The 14758-nt window shown below is 38.0% G+C and overlaps 2 protein-coding genes across 2 annotated transcripts in view; one reads left to right on the top strand and one right to left on the bottom strand.

The window, feature by feature from the left end:
- Positions 1 to 14758, bottom strand: part of LOC127862023 (uncharacterized) — a 339308-nt gene that overhangs the window by 50847 nt on the left and 273703 nt on the right. The gene's annotated exons all lie outside the window — the stretch shown is intronic.
- LOC127862026 (muscle, skeletal receptor tyrosine protein kinase-like) overlaps positions 13648 to 14758 on the top strand; it is a 66855-nt gene continuing 65744 nt past the window's right edge. The window contains exon 1 of the mRNA XM_052400956.1: positions 13648 to 14004. Within this exon, the coding sequence (XP_052256916.1) occupies positions 13914 to 14004 (91 nt within the window). The 5' untranslated portion in view covers positions 13648 to 13913. The remainder of the gene's footprint in view (positions 14005 to 14758) is intronic.

The following is a 14758-nucleotide window of genomic DNA, read 5'->3' as shown; positions in this document are numbered from 1 at the left end:
ACCCAGTTTTGGGTCACTAGGTCAAAGGTCAAGGTCACTGTGACCTCTAAAAAATCAAAAAAAATCTGACAAGCTTTCGCAGCAGAGCGTGGCACCTGTTATGCCGTGCTCTTGTTTAAGCAGACCTTAGCACAATGTGCTTATGGTAAGCATCTTTCGTCCATTGTGAATATCAATGTAACGTTGTGAACACTTTATATGCCACATTTGTAGACCTTCATGAAACTTGGTCGGAACATTTGTCACAACAAAATCTTGGCCCTGTTTGAATTGGGGTCACATGGAGTCAAAAACTGGGTCACTAAGTCAAATTAAAGAAAAAAGTTGTGATCATCTAGAAGTCAGGGTGAGAGGCAGTATTCCTATATTGGCTTTATGAAACTTTGTGAACACTGTTAGAATTACTTTTGTAGACCAATCACCATACAACTTGCTCAAAGTTTGTTTTCATACCAGTAATTGACAGAAGTCAGAAGAAGGAAAGCTTGGCCCCCTGGTGTTGGTGCAAATTTTCTTATGGCTATATTGAAAGCGGGTAAACACTAGAAATTGCATTTCCTGCCAAATCATCATGTAACCTGCTCCAAAGATTTATCATCCCCCGCCAAAGGCGGAGGGATATTGTTTTGGCGTTGTCTGTCCATCCGGCCGGCCGGCCGGCACTTTTGTGTCTAGAGCCATATCTTGGAAGTGCCTTGGCGGATTTCATTGAAACTTGGTATGAGTATATATATGGACAAGAGGATGATGCATGCAAAATGGCATTGTACACCATAAGTTAATAAAAGAGTTATGGCCCTTTGTAACTTAAAAAAATGCTTTTTTAGCTGAGTGTCAAATATAACACTTTTGTGTCAAGAAGCATATTGGCGGGGGATATCAATTCAACGAATTTGCTTGTTCTTATTGTATCTCAGCTGGATTCAAAAATGGTTCCTGACCATTTAAAAACATAGCAGCCATACTGCAGGGCAATTATCCTTTTATTGCTACGGCAGGTGTGTGTAGAGTTTTAATTTTCTTTGTCAACCTATTTTCCCCATTTAAAGAATTATGTTGGCTTCTATCCATTTGTTAATCATAATTTGAAATGCAAATATAATGCATTTATGTAGTTTGGAAAGTTATGTCATTTTAATTTATTCATACTTTCCATAAACATGTTCAACAATAGATATGAAGGTATCATAACAGTATATTAATTGTCAAGCATCTATTTCTACTGTCTTAGCACACACGTAGCATATACTCGGTTGTAAATGATGTAACTCAGTACCTACATGGCACATTTAAATGTATGGCATCATTTAAAAACTTAAAATCATTTATTTGCAAGAAATAAGAATAGTACCACAATAAGTGGTTGAACCTTTCATGAAAAAAATCAGATTTTTTGTTTGTCAAAAGTCATGTTAACAAACAACTGGGTGATAAATTGTGTATTTGTAATTGATTTTTCCAATAGTTACATTGTTTATTACCAATTCAAAATAATAATTGACATGCTAGGTCTCAGTTTAAGGTTGTAAAACAATCGTCAATTTTGAATAAATGCAGTAACCTACCCTGGCATCATTTGTAGCGCTTATTTTGCATATGGTGATGTCACTTGCTGTTAAACAAATTACCAACACTTACGTCTGTGCTGACTCCACACGCATTTGAATTGTCAATGCCCTTTTTCGGCGTAGCTGTATTAAGCCAGCTTTTTGCCTTACCTGACCTTTGTAAGTGTCCAATAAAATTCAAATAAAATTTCCCGCGGCTAGGTACGAATGAATACACTTCATTTATTCCATTGGCTGATTTGAGTATACCACCAGAACATTGGAAACATATCCGCCTCTTTGTAACACTGTTTTACTGCATGAAACAATTTTATCTCTAATGAAAAGGCTTAATAGATAGAACAGTTTTACACTCAATTCTCGACATCAATACAGTTTGTGCGTGCACCTTTTATTTTCAGAGAATTACCAGCGCAAAAGCGTTTCTATATACTTAAAGGCTATGTTCTCATATTCAGTACTTACTTCCATATTCAATTCGCGGCCAGTGTGTGAATGTCACAGTTTATATACAGGTCATCACCGGAGTTTCGCGGCCAGTAAAATAATCGTTATATAAAAAAGACGCTATCCGTGAACTAGGTGACCTGGAATTTTCTTTAGACCAGAAATATGTTAAATGAAGATATTCAGCAATATAATTATGGTATGTCAATAATTGATTCTTAATGTGTTTTCTACAATACAATGATAAATATTATTTTTGATTAATTTAACAATAATTATTCCACCATATTGACTAATGTATTAAGCATGAGCGCGATGATTCTCGATACTGCTAATAATCGAATCAAATAGCAACGCCCGACAAACCACTAAAACTGGTTTGTTCGAAGAACATGCCTATAAATACGGATACTTCGCGTGTGGCCGGTTGACTCATATGTTTTAGTTTCACTTCCATTCTTCTTTTGGTTTTCTGTTTTGTATCTATAGGTTTATGACCAGCAATATGTAAGAATGTAAAATAAGCCGCGAAAACTCCGCGTAACATCCCGTACTGCATGTGATGCAGCTAAGAACTACACAGAAAGACATTTGCTATCCTTGATCTCCTTCATTGAACTATCAACGCCGTATATCTTTTTATGTCCCCCACTATAGTAGTGGGGGACATATTGTTTTTGCCCTGTCTGTTGGTTGGTTGGTTGGTCTGTCTGTCTGTCTGTCTGTTTGCGCCAACTTTAACATTTTGCAATAACTTTTGCTATATTGAAGATAGCAACTTCATATTTGGCATGCATGCGTATCTCATGAAGCTGCACATTTTGAGTGGTGAAAGGTCAAGGTCAAGGTCATCCTTCAAGGTCAGAGGTCAAATATATGTGGCCAAAATCGCTCATTTTATGAATACTTTTTCAATATTGAAGATAGCAACTTGATATTTGGCATGCATGTGTATCTCATGGAGCTGCACATTTTGAGTGGTGAAAGGTCAAGGTCATCCTTCAAGGTCAGAGGTCAAATATATGTGGCCCAAATCGCTTATTTTATGAATACTTTTGCGATATTGAAGATAGCAACTTGATATTTGGCATGCATGTGTATCTCATGGAGCTGCACATTTTGAGTGGTGAAAGGTCAAGGTCATCCTTCAAGGTCAGAGGTCAAATATATGTGGCCCAAATCGCTTATTTTATGAATACTTTTGCGATATTGAAGATAGCAACTTGATATTTGGCATGCATGTGTATCTCATGGAGCTGCACATTTTGAGTGGTGAAAGGTCAAGGTCATTCTTCAAGGTCAGAGGTCAAATATATGTGGCCCAAATCGCTTATTTTATGAATACTTTTGCGATATTGAAGAAAGGAACTTGATATTTGGCATGCATGTGTATCTCATGGAGCTGCACATTTTGAGTGGTGAAAGGTCAAGGTCATTCTTCAAGGTCAGAGGTCAAATATATGTGGCCAAAATCGCTTATTTTATGAATACTTTTGCGATATTGAAGATAGCAACTTGATATTTGGCATGCATGTGCATCTCATGGAGCTGCACATTTTGAGTGGTGAAAGGTCAAGGTCATCCTTCAAGGTCAAATATATGGGTCAAAATTGCGCATGTTATGTCACTTCTGCAATATTGAAGCTAGCAATTTTATATTTGAAATGCGTGTGTATCTCAAGGAGCTGCACATTTCGAGTGGTGAAGGGTCAAGGTCAAGGTCATCCTACAAGGTCAAACATCATATAGGGGGACATTGTGTTTCACAAACACATCTTGTTTAAAGATATTTTGTGTTATAACATAGGCCGAACCCTCCCTAAAATACTATCAGAATGTGTCCTTTGTAAACATTTAATACAACAAAAGTAAGTGCGAGGATGAACAAACGATACTGTAAGTAATGTTTTTCTGTGTGTCCAGCCCAGTGTGGGGTGCTATGCCCTGACGAACAAAAGTGAAAAGGACGAGGACGACTTTTACTATAGACTGTTAACCATCATACCAGAAAAAGACCGAAGAACTCATCACTAATGGGTGACTTCAACGCCATGAACGCCAACATTAGAAGTGACAACCGAGGATATCAAGAGTTCATGGGTTAGCAATGGTTAAGCGAGATGAACGACAACGGGGAGAGATTCGCCAAACTGTGCGCCACAAGTAACTTGATCATCGGAGGAAGTGTTTTCCATCACAGAAGGATACACAAGGCAACTTTGGTGTCACCAGATTTTTCAACGGACAAACAGATCGTACCAGAGCCAGTTCGTGTCAAGCGAAGGGCAGAAGTTGTCTCGGACCATCATCTCATTGTCGCCCGATAGTAACTGAATCTGAAGAAGATTTGGACAGGGGGCCCCAGCCAACGCCAACTTTACAATACTGCTACGCTGAACGATACCTGGAAGTAAGAAGAGTTCAAGGTCACTCTCTCCAACAAGTTCCAGTTCCGCGAGGCACTACTTGAAGAGACGAAAGAGCAGAAGTGGCAGAAAGTGACAATAGCAGTGACCTCAACATGCTAAGAAGTACTGGTAGTTAAGTCTTACACCCACAAGGACGGAATATGAGCAGAGATGCTTCAAAAAATTAAAGAACGACGAGAAAAGTGTCAAAAACAGTAGAACACAAGCAGCAAAATCGATATCACAAGTAGAGTTCACCGAAGCAAATAGGATCGTCAAGTATTAGAGCCGACAAGCGGAACTACCTTGAGACACTTAACAGAGATGGAAGTGGCATCCTTTCAGAACAGATCTAAGGATTTGTACTGCATCACAAATAAATTATCAGGATAGTTTGCCAAGCCTGAGCGGCCAGTAAGTGGCAAAATGGAAGAGTAATTACAGATGACGAAGGAAATGAGGAGAGGTGGATTGAATACTTCCATGAGCTACTATACCTGCTCTTCTGCAAGATATGGAAAGAAGGAAGAAGAAATTCCAACAGAGTGGAAAGAGGGATACCTCATAAATCTCCCCAAGAAAGGCGCCCTCGGTTCCTTCCGCAACTACCGAGGAATCACGCTGTTGTATATCACAGGAAAGCTGTTTAATCCTGCTGAACGGAATAAAAGACGCAGTAGACCCGCATCTCCGTGACCAACAAGCCGGCCGGCTTTGAAAAGGAGAGATTGTGCAAGGATCAGATAGCATCCATGTGCATCATTCGGGAACAAACCCTGAATTGCAATTAGGCGCTGTATGTCAACATCATCGACTATGAAAAGGCGTTCGACAGCGTTGACTGGGAGTCCCTCTTGAGAATTCTGAGACACAACGGAGTGCCAGGAAAGATCACCAACATCATCAGGAAGTCTTATGAACGGATGCTCTGCAGAATCGTTCATGGCAGATAGCTCACAGATGCCTTTAAAGTTAGAACCGGAGCGGGCAAGGCGGCTTACTCCCACCTTTCCTGTTGGCCATAGACTGAGTAATGAAGACCTCGAAGGATCAGAAGCGGAATGGAATTCAGTGGACACTCTGGAAACAGTTGGAAGATCTTGACCTTTGCCGATGATCTCTCTTCTCTCCCACACCAAACAACAGATGCATTAAAAGACAAACATCTCAGCTAGACTGGGCCTCACCATCAACAGATGGAAGAGCTAGGTGTTCAAGATCAACGCATCCAACAACACACCCATCACAGTCCAAGGCGAGGCGCCGGAGGAGGTGGACAGCTTCACCTATCTCGGCAGCATTCTGGGCAATCATGGAGGAACAGATGCAGATGTCAGAATCCGTATCCGTATCAGGCAAAGAACATCGCTATTGGTATCACCTTCAAGTTAAGGCTATTCAATACCTTTGTGAATCCACTACTCCTCTATGGATCAGAGACCTGGTAAACCACTGTCACCACAATAAAGCAAATACAGGGCTTCAACTACACCTGCCTCAGGGAGTCCATATAAACGTACACCTAGAGCCTTTGATGATTTTTGCTATGGCGTCTTTGGGTTATAAAGCTGAGAGTTGAATTATTGCAACTACTGCCTCGGGAAGATTCTCAAGATCCGCTGGCCAGACAATATCTCTAATGAAGAATTATGGAGAAGAACAAAGCAGTGGACTGGACCACAGGGGAAGATGAGATGATCCCTTTGTGGAACCAGGAGGTTAAGTCAAGTTGAAGAAAAACTTGTACACACTTAAAGAGGGTAAACAAGAAAACCACAGATATGTACAACACTAAAAACCCCATGTCTTCCCAATCTCCATGAAACATTTCTCTACATGCAACAATTGAATTAAATCTAGGCAGATTTTGAAACTGGTTTACCTGGGTTAAACACAATGTAAATTGCTTAAATTATAAACTAACACTTGTGAACTCTGAAGAACTCATAATTCTTAGCAGTCAGAATATAAAATCTACTTGGAGTTCGAAACCGGATCTTTTGGGATTAAAATACTATGTCAGTAGGCCAAATATATGAACAATCTTGTGAATACTCAAGAAGTCATATATTTTCCACAAATATCATTAAATACTTCCACAATAGTTATACAAGTTATATCTCGACTTGTTTATTTAATTGTTCTTGTCTGTTGAGAAACTTGGCTTCTTCAGTGCGGGCAGTTACCTTATCAGGCAAAAGTATACCCTTTTGAAGATTAAAGAAGTTACTTCTGAAGTCTGTTATAAGTTCAAAAAAGATTCCATTTAGTTAAAAACATTGCAGCTGGAGGGAGGTGCATATTTTCTTATAATGTTTAGATTGAAACTTGAACACATCCTGCTCCCAACAGTTTACTTCCTTGGGGTTTCAGATGAGCGTCTATGGCCCTCTTGTTCCAGAAATGAACATAGTGAAAACCCCATTAACAACAAGACCAGTTTCACTCAAGTGAAATTTCAAAGTTTACCTGTCACCTTATTATAAATGTTATTTTATAAACTGTATTCCCGTTTCAAACGCAATGTATCGATTTACCCTATTTATTCACATTTCGCATAACTGCTTAACAGCTTACATGGAGATAACTCTTACTGATTAACTTCATGGCCATTCAACTAGAGCTGCCTACCATTACTTTGATCACGCCTTAACAAGGACATACATTTGGTCCATGCTGGACATGTTCTTCTAAAATATGTTCAATAGTTAGTCATTATTAAAAGCCCTTGGGAATACTATTTTTTTATTATGAATCTATTGTATTCAATGTTATTCCAACATCTAGTTGCACCAGATGGGTCAATATAAGAACATATATGTGGATGTCTGTATTTTGTATGAGAATAAATCAAATATAGGAAAATGCCATTCGATAACTCAATACGTTTCCAAAAGATCCTGGTTTCAATTATCAATAGTTAGCTATTCCGATTGTCAAGTGTGCAGTGGCATGTCCGTCACCAACATTTGTCTTATGAACAGACACTCTGCGTCATGACCATCGCCATATCAGTTGTGACCATGTGTCAACTATATTTGCCAGTCAAATGGTCTTGATTGGCTATGAAAGAAAGTAATAACTATAAAAGGTCCATGTTTTGACTAACGTTATAATTATATCAGTTACAATCAACAGCCGCACAATATATTACTTCGTTGGAACATATTTCTAGACTGGTTTCTTTCCATGTCCCGAAAACGCTTGTGATGAACGGTAATTACCATTGAGATTAACTTTAACACGTTCGTTTAAATAAAGTGCAGCCCTTGTGCCGTCATTGGAATCGCTTGCATATATATGTCTCCGAAGCTAATAAGGGGCGATAGAAACCACAAAAGCACCTGTGATTTCAGCAGGCCGATAATGTGCTCGTGTTCGAATATTGATTCCACAATCTCGTTCGCTAACGACACGAGTATTTTTCGGCATAGCTGTATTAAGCCAGCTTTTTACCCTGACTTGACCTCTGTAAGTGTCCAATAATATTCAAATAAAATTTCCCGCGGCTTGGTACGAATGAATACACTTCATTTATTCCATTGGCTGATTTGAGTATAACACCAGAACATTGGAAACATATCCGCGTCTTTGTAACACTGTTTTACTGCATGAAACAATTTTATCTCTAATGAAAAGGCTCAATAGATAGAACAGTTTTACAATCAATTTTCGACATAAATACAGTTTGTGCGTTCACCTTTTATTTTCAGAGAATTACCAGCGCAAAAGCGTTTATACTAAAGCTATATTCTCATATTTAGTACTTACTTGCATTGCATTTCAACCCGCGAGGTTTCGGGTCAATTCGCGGCCAGTGTGTGAAAGTCAGAGTTTATATACAGTTCATCACCGGAGTTCGCAGAAGGGGTTGCGATCTTTTCATTGAAGGAAAAAAATGGAATCTATGCTATTTTTGTCTGATGGAGTAAATAGTTCGTTTAGTCGCTTTGTCGGGCACAGCTGTTGCCTTAGTCGTGTACAGTTGGCGCAAACAAGCCGTCGTTTCAGCAGCAGAATTGTTACCTAACTTTAATGCATTGCATTCCAATCCGCAAGGTATCAAGGTCAGTTTTCGGTCAGTTGCAGAAATCTTTATATAAACGCCGTCTCGTAAACTTTGTGCACTTGAAGTCTGTTTTGATCAGAAAGATACTAAATAAAGATATTCGGCGATATTATTGTGGTATGTCAATCATCGATTTTTAATATGTTTTCAACATTTGCATGATAAGGACCAATTTTGATAAAATTAATTAGAAATATTTATCCATTTAGACCAGTTTATTAAGCATGAGCACAATAATTCACTATACTATAATTATGCAATTAAATAAGATTCGAGTATTGCCGGCTGACCTATATGCACTCGTTTATTTTCATGTTTCTTGTGCTTTTCTATTCTGTAAATATAGATATCTGAGTAATAATATCACATAAAGCAAAATAAGCCACGAAATCTGGCGCAACACCCCGTAATTGATTTGCTTGTGATGTAGCTAAGAACTGCGCAGAAAAAAAGGCATCCGCTACTTTTTATCTCATAGAGATAACTTTTGATCGTTTATAAACATCGACCACAATCAACGCCGTATATCTTTTTTAAAGATATTTCTTGTTACTTGTAGAAAATAATCGTTGTTACATTTTAGTCTCGACAAGCACTTGGATGTTGTATTAATGTAAAAATTACGCTTTTATTTTACATGACTTATATTTTCAGTATAAAGTATGATGCTTTCAATCGTTTGCTAAGGTGTTCCAAAAGAACATGTCATCATTATCTTGATTCGACAGTACATAATATATTGACATTAAAGCAAGAATATTAGATTTTGTCAAATATTCATGAATTTATATAAAATGTGTAAAAAAAACTTCAATATAATTTCAATATAGATAAAAATAAAAATAAAGAAGAACATGTGTCGAAAAATGCGAAATAAGCCAGATATTTAATTCTGAAATCGAAAATGTCTGTACAGTCGAATTCGCCAGCATGTATATCATGCATGCACGATGTGAATCTAAATTTAGTTTAACGGATCATTTTAATTTCCTGCAACGATATCTATTCATACGACACACGAACACTATCTCCGATCCTAATAAAAAGACGAATGCTTCGGTTATTGTAGGAAAATATGTACGAAATATCTTCGTCAAAATCGGCTCGGTGCGCTAATTTGTCTTTGCTGCATTTTATGAAATTCGTCTTCAATGTATAATTTTTCTTGCCTGTTTTGTGTGATTGTAACTTATCTTTATCCCCTACCGGTTTCACCGGAGGGTTCTTATGGTTTGCGCTCTGTGTGTCCGTCAGTCCGTCATTCTGTGAGTATGTCACACTTTTCTGGATCCTGCGATAACTTTAAAAGTTCTTCATATTTTTTCATGAAACTTGAAACATGGATAGATGGCAATAAGGACATTATGCACGTCATTTCATTTTGTTCCTATGTGAAAAATTCTGGTTGCTATGGCAACAAATAATATTTTGTTAAATTTCTGACAATGGTGGAGCCGGTAGGGGACATATATATATAAATTGCTTGGAAGTAGTCTTGTTTTCAATATATTACAATTTAACACATATAAAAATCGTATAATCTCGTAGTTTTTTTTCCAGATAATCACTCAAACATGTGTTATTCGATTGACTGAAATCTGAAATCAGAAGCAGTGCATTTTCTATAACATTCCGCTTAACTAGCTAGCCTCCCCTCATGTATTGTGCTCGTTATTGCGGCGCTTTACTTTATTCCAGAAGATGCAAAGCACTTGTGTACACTTGTAATAATTATCAAAACAAACAATGTTAACAAGTATTTACGCTCAGTTGTCTTCCAATACAAAACATGGACCTGACCAATGAGCACGGGAAACGTCCGAACAACGACAGAAACGTTCCAGACACAGGACTAATGAAGCGCTTGTGGTCATAATCGCTTATTCTGTTTGATAAACATTGCTTCCGTGCATTGTTAATGACCTCTTGTGTTGGTATTAACGGGGTAATTAAGCGGTATCAGTAAATCTAGTTATCATTAGTGAGATAATCCAAGCTGTTCATTTACATCTGGCGTGTAGCATCCTCGCTTTAAACAGGTTATGCTAATGTAAAGATGCAAAGAAACAAACGACCTTCTCTTGTTTTCAACAGTATAAGAAACCTTAAATTACCGTCGACATCACTCCATTTTCTTCGAGTGGAAAAATTATTTTCCGCCAAACACATAAAAAGAAAACGATAATGTGTATAAACATTATATTTAAAATATACGTTTTATTTAATTCTTACTATTATACCACAGCGTGTGTGTGTGTGTGTGTGTGTGTAAATATTATATCGCCGTTCTATCGCAGAAATAAGAGCTTCAGATGAACGTTAGTGTTTGCTTCCAAAGCCGTGGTTGCACCGCCCTTACGTCGCGCTTGCGTCGATATTTATTTTCATCAAAAAACGTGCGACGGACGTACGTTGATTGTGCGTCTTTTTCTCGATCGCAAGGTCGCCCCACCCGACGTAACGGAAATTATCGCGAGCGCTTATTAAGAAATGAAGTTATCAACATCGATATATTATTAAGTAGCAAGCGGTAAAATGTAATTATTGAAATTTTAACTTATTAGCCAGCCATCAAACCATATGAAACGTATGTCTTTAACAAGTGTTAAGAACAAACAATGTAAATAAGTATGTGCATGACGTTTGTGTTTTATGGATTAGCATCTCTTGTTGAATTAGGAAACCGAACTAGCCAACTCACCAAACCGATATCCTTGGTTCCAACCTTATTGGGTAACACCAATATTGCATTTCCCTTAGACTAATACCAATTGTGAATCTTGAAGGACTGTGTCTGCGGGTCTGTATTTATTGCCATTTGTTTTCTTTGCTATGAGTATATCAAAGTTCAAAATCATGTCTCCGCGCCGCATACCCACGCCCTTCCATCTCCCCTTATCCTCATTCCCTTACACCAGCGTCTCACGTGTCGGTCCTACATTTCACGGATCATGACGCCACAGACTTGATGACTTAGGCAGTCTTCGTCTGCAGGACTAATCGGTCTACCAGACGCTTGATTTCATGGTCCGAGACCGCGACGGTGCAGGTTTCATTCTTAAAAAGCCGCAACATGTTTCCCCGTGTTTCTCGTGTTATAAAGTTGTTAATACATTTTTCGTTTGAGAATTACAAGTCGGATGGTACCTACACAGTTTTTACTTTGAACCATTTCCCGATACATTAGGATTCTATGTTCCGGGTATTGCTATTAAAAGGTTTCTGATTTCACTCAACGGGCGGATCCGTTTCTGATGTTTAAAAAGTGGCGCTCATACTCGGGCTCAACACTAACCTACTAACCCGTCTGATGTGTTCTAAGTACCGGTAGAGGCTTCGGGTCCGGCATTGCTGACGCAGGCTTGTCTGACTCTTGTATATGGCATTATCTATCGTAAACCGAACTAACAAGTCTTAACCCTCGGATCATATCTTCCACTGTCGGCGTTTAGTAACTTTATCTTGTGTTTTTCTCCGTTATATGCCGAGTACATCTACGATTAATTCTTCAGCGGACAATGGTCATATTCAATAAAATGCGCTAGACACCCAACCGAAAAAAAACATAGTCCCTCAAGTCTAAGAGGCTGCATTACACGAACATACATGATACCGCTTTATACGGATGTTTTATTTCCCAGACTTCGACACTGTTATAACCATGTACTAATATAAAATGTTGTTTTTGGCAAAGTGTGTGCGCGTGTGCGCGCATTTAAGAGTTTATTTCCAGGTCCCGCTGCGTCCTCACAACTGTATTTATGGCCAGACTTTTCTCAATGACCTTTAAGGGGAAATTTTATTTTTAAGCCAAAGTTATTCAAAAATGCTCCGGCTATCAGGGTATTTGTCAAATGTATACTTTTGAAAAAAACCGGAGCGCGGTGGCCCATGAGAATCTTACGTGCAATGGAAAGACGGAGTCCTGACGAAAACCATTATGATTGCTGTTTGTACCACATCGTGCGAAATTTTGCATCGATTCCAATCCGTTTGTAAGAAGGCAACACCATACCGGTATATTATGACAAATGATCCAAAGTAGATCGCTCTATAACATCTTATATCTGAAATCAATCGTTTGACTCATGGATGCTGATGACTTCGTGTTCTTCATCGAGAATTTTTCTGATTTGAAATGTTCCTGTCAGAAGAATTTCTGCGAAACGTTTCCTCGAGGAAAACGTGTCGTGAACGATGTATTCTGTCACTCATGCAGATACCAAACATGTTGGTATAAAGGAACTCATGTGGAAATTTCAGGAACATCAAAATGGGAGATGCTTGTTGACGGAGAACACGTGTTTGATAAGTGGAGATAATCTGTTAATGAACCGATCAATTCACCCGATAATCGGAGTAATCAACCTTAGATCAATGTATATAGAGAGCATGATCATTAACAGGGCATAGCCAGTAACCGGACTTGACATTGTCGGTCGGAACCAGATGCCGAACACGCTTAAAGTAGAATAACCACAACAATATATACTGCAGTGATTATATATACCAATATATTTTTTTCAAGCTTGTTTGTTTTTATACTATATATGTCGCGATGACGGGACTTTATATCGAGCGAAACAAACGTTTAAAATTAACAGTGGAACAATTGACCAGTGGATTGGTGATACCAAACTTTGTATGAAACGCTCGGTTGAGAGAAAGAAAAGCCCGTGGTCTGAATATATCTTGCGACGCCCGTGAGTGTCGTATCCGCCCTGTCAATCAGTGACCGTAACTCAATAGCCCCCGAATTTCCGCGTGCGCGGTTCAGACCTAATAACAAATAATCAGCGTTAATTTGTAGTTAATGAGATTCTCTTGAGGGTAACTGCTTGCAGATCAAATACCAAACCACCGGTAGCCGGGAAATATTTATCATTTCGTCGATGTCAGTGTCAGAATTAATCAAATCGGTGGATTCTATTTTCTCCTTATTTGCTGTGTATATTTACACACGTGGTTTTGCCTATTTTTAGCCTGCATGTGTACAGCGACATCTGATTGGCTATAGGTGACCCACTGTCATCGCGATCTGTTGGGACATGTGCCTTTATTATGCGCAAAAGGACACGAAAGTTGACAGCTTCGCGCAGAGACGAAGTATTTCATGCAGAACGGGTTTACCCTCTACATATAGTGAAAAGTTTACAAATCGGAAAATATATTACATTTGGATTTAAATATGTGTTTATGAGTATCATTACTTAGAATAACTTTTCGAATAAATTTTGTTGTTGTGTGTCTTATTTTATTTATTTCTGGTGTGTCACTTGAAAAACAGAAGTGTTGAAAATATGCGTTTGGATTTACCTACACTATCGGACACGGAGTTATGTGTATGATTTGTGTATTGCTGCTTGTCAATTAGTGGGTTCGCTTTTGTGGATTCGTAAAAATGACAATTTCAAGATACAAATGTCAAAGAAAATAGATGTGTCTCATAGAATGACCCATCTGGTTGAAGCGGGGTTTCTACTGGTAGTGTTCCTGTCGACTTTTAATGCAGGTATGCTATTTTTACCGCTCGCATGTGAGTCGAATGACCTGTCACCTACGCGTGTTGTCGCCGCGTTTGATGTGCTTTGATGTGTCGCTGTTGTAATTAAGGCGTTGAAACGTAGCTATTTTAGCATTTAAACCATGACATTGTGTTCCGTAGTGTTACCAAATGAAAATAAAATGGAAAATGGTATAAACAATAGTTGAAATTCAATGTTACTTATAATCGCAGGTAAATTAAAAAAAAAAGAAATGATGTCTTTTAATGATTGTCACAATAAATGATCACAATAGCTATTAGACACATATAACACCACATTTATATTTGAATAAAGGTCATTTGTATTTAGTCAGAAAATTCATATTTATTGACTTAACAAAATTGTTGTATAAATTACAAAATATTTGTTTTATAACATATACTTTTATTTTATATACAAACATGTGTTTTAGTTTTAAAAAATGGTTTCCTATTAATCTAACATATGGTCAATTAATTAAGAAATATGATTGACAAATGTAGAGCATATATATTGAAGTAAAAAATGCCAGTAGATGTCATGGAGTAGTGTAATGATACTTTAGACATTTTAAAGTATCTTAATTTATTTTTGAAAAAGTGTATACCCTAGTTGCAATAATTCAACTCTCAGCTTTATAACCCAATGGGTTGCTGAGAGTTGCAATGCGCTCTCTCTTGTCCATGGGTGCAAAATGTTATCAACAATGCAAGGGTTAAGGAAACTGAAACTGCAAGAACT

This window comes from Dreissena polymorpha, chromosome 16 (assembly GCF_020536995.1).
Source record: "Dreissena polymorpha isolate Duluth1 chromosome 16, UMN_Dpol_1.0, whole genome shotgun sequence".
In the NCBI taxonomy this organism is placed as follows: domain Eukaryota; kingdom Metazoa; phylum Mollusca; class Bivalvia; order Myida; family Dreissenidae; genus Dreissena; species Dreissena polymorpha.
The sequence above is the reverse complement of the archived record's forward strand: the minus strand, read 5'-3'. Positions and strand labels throughout refer to the sequence as shown.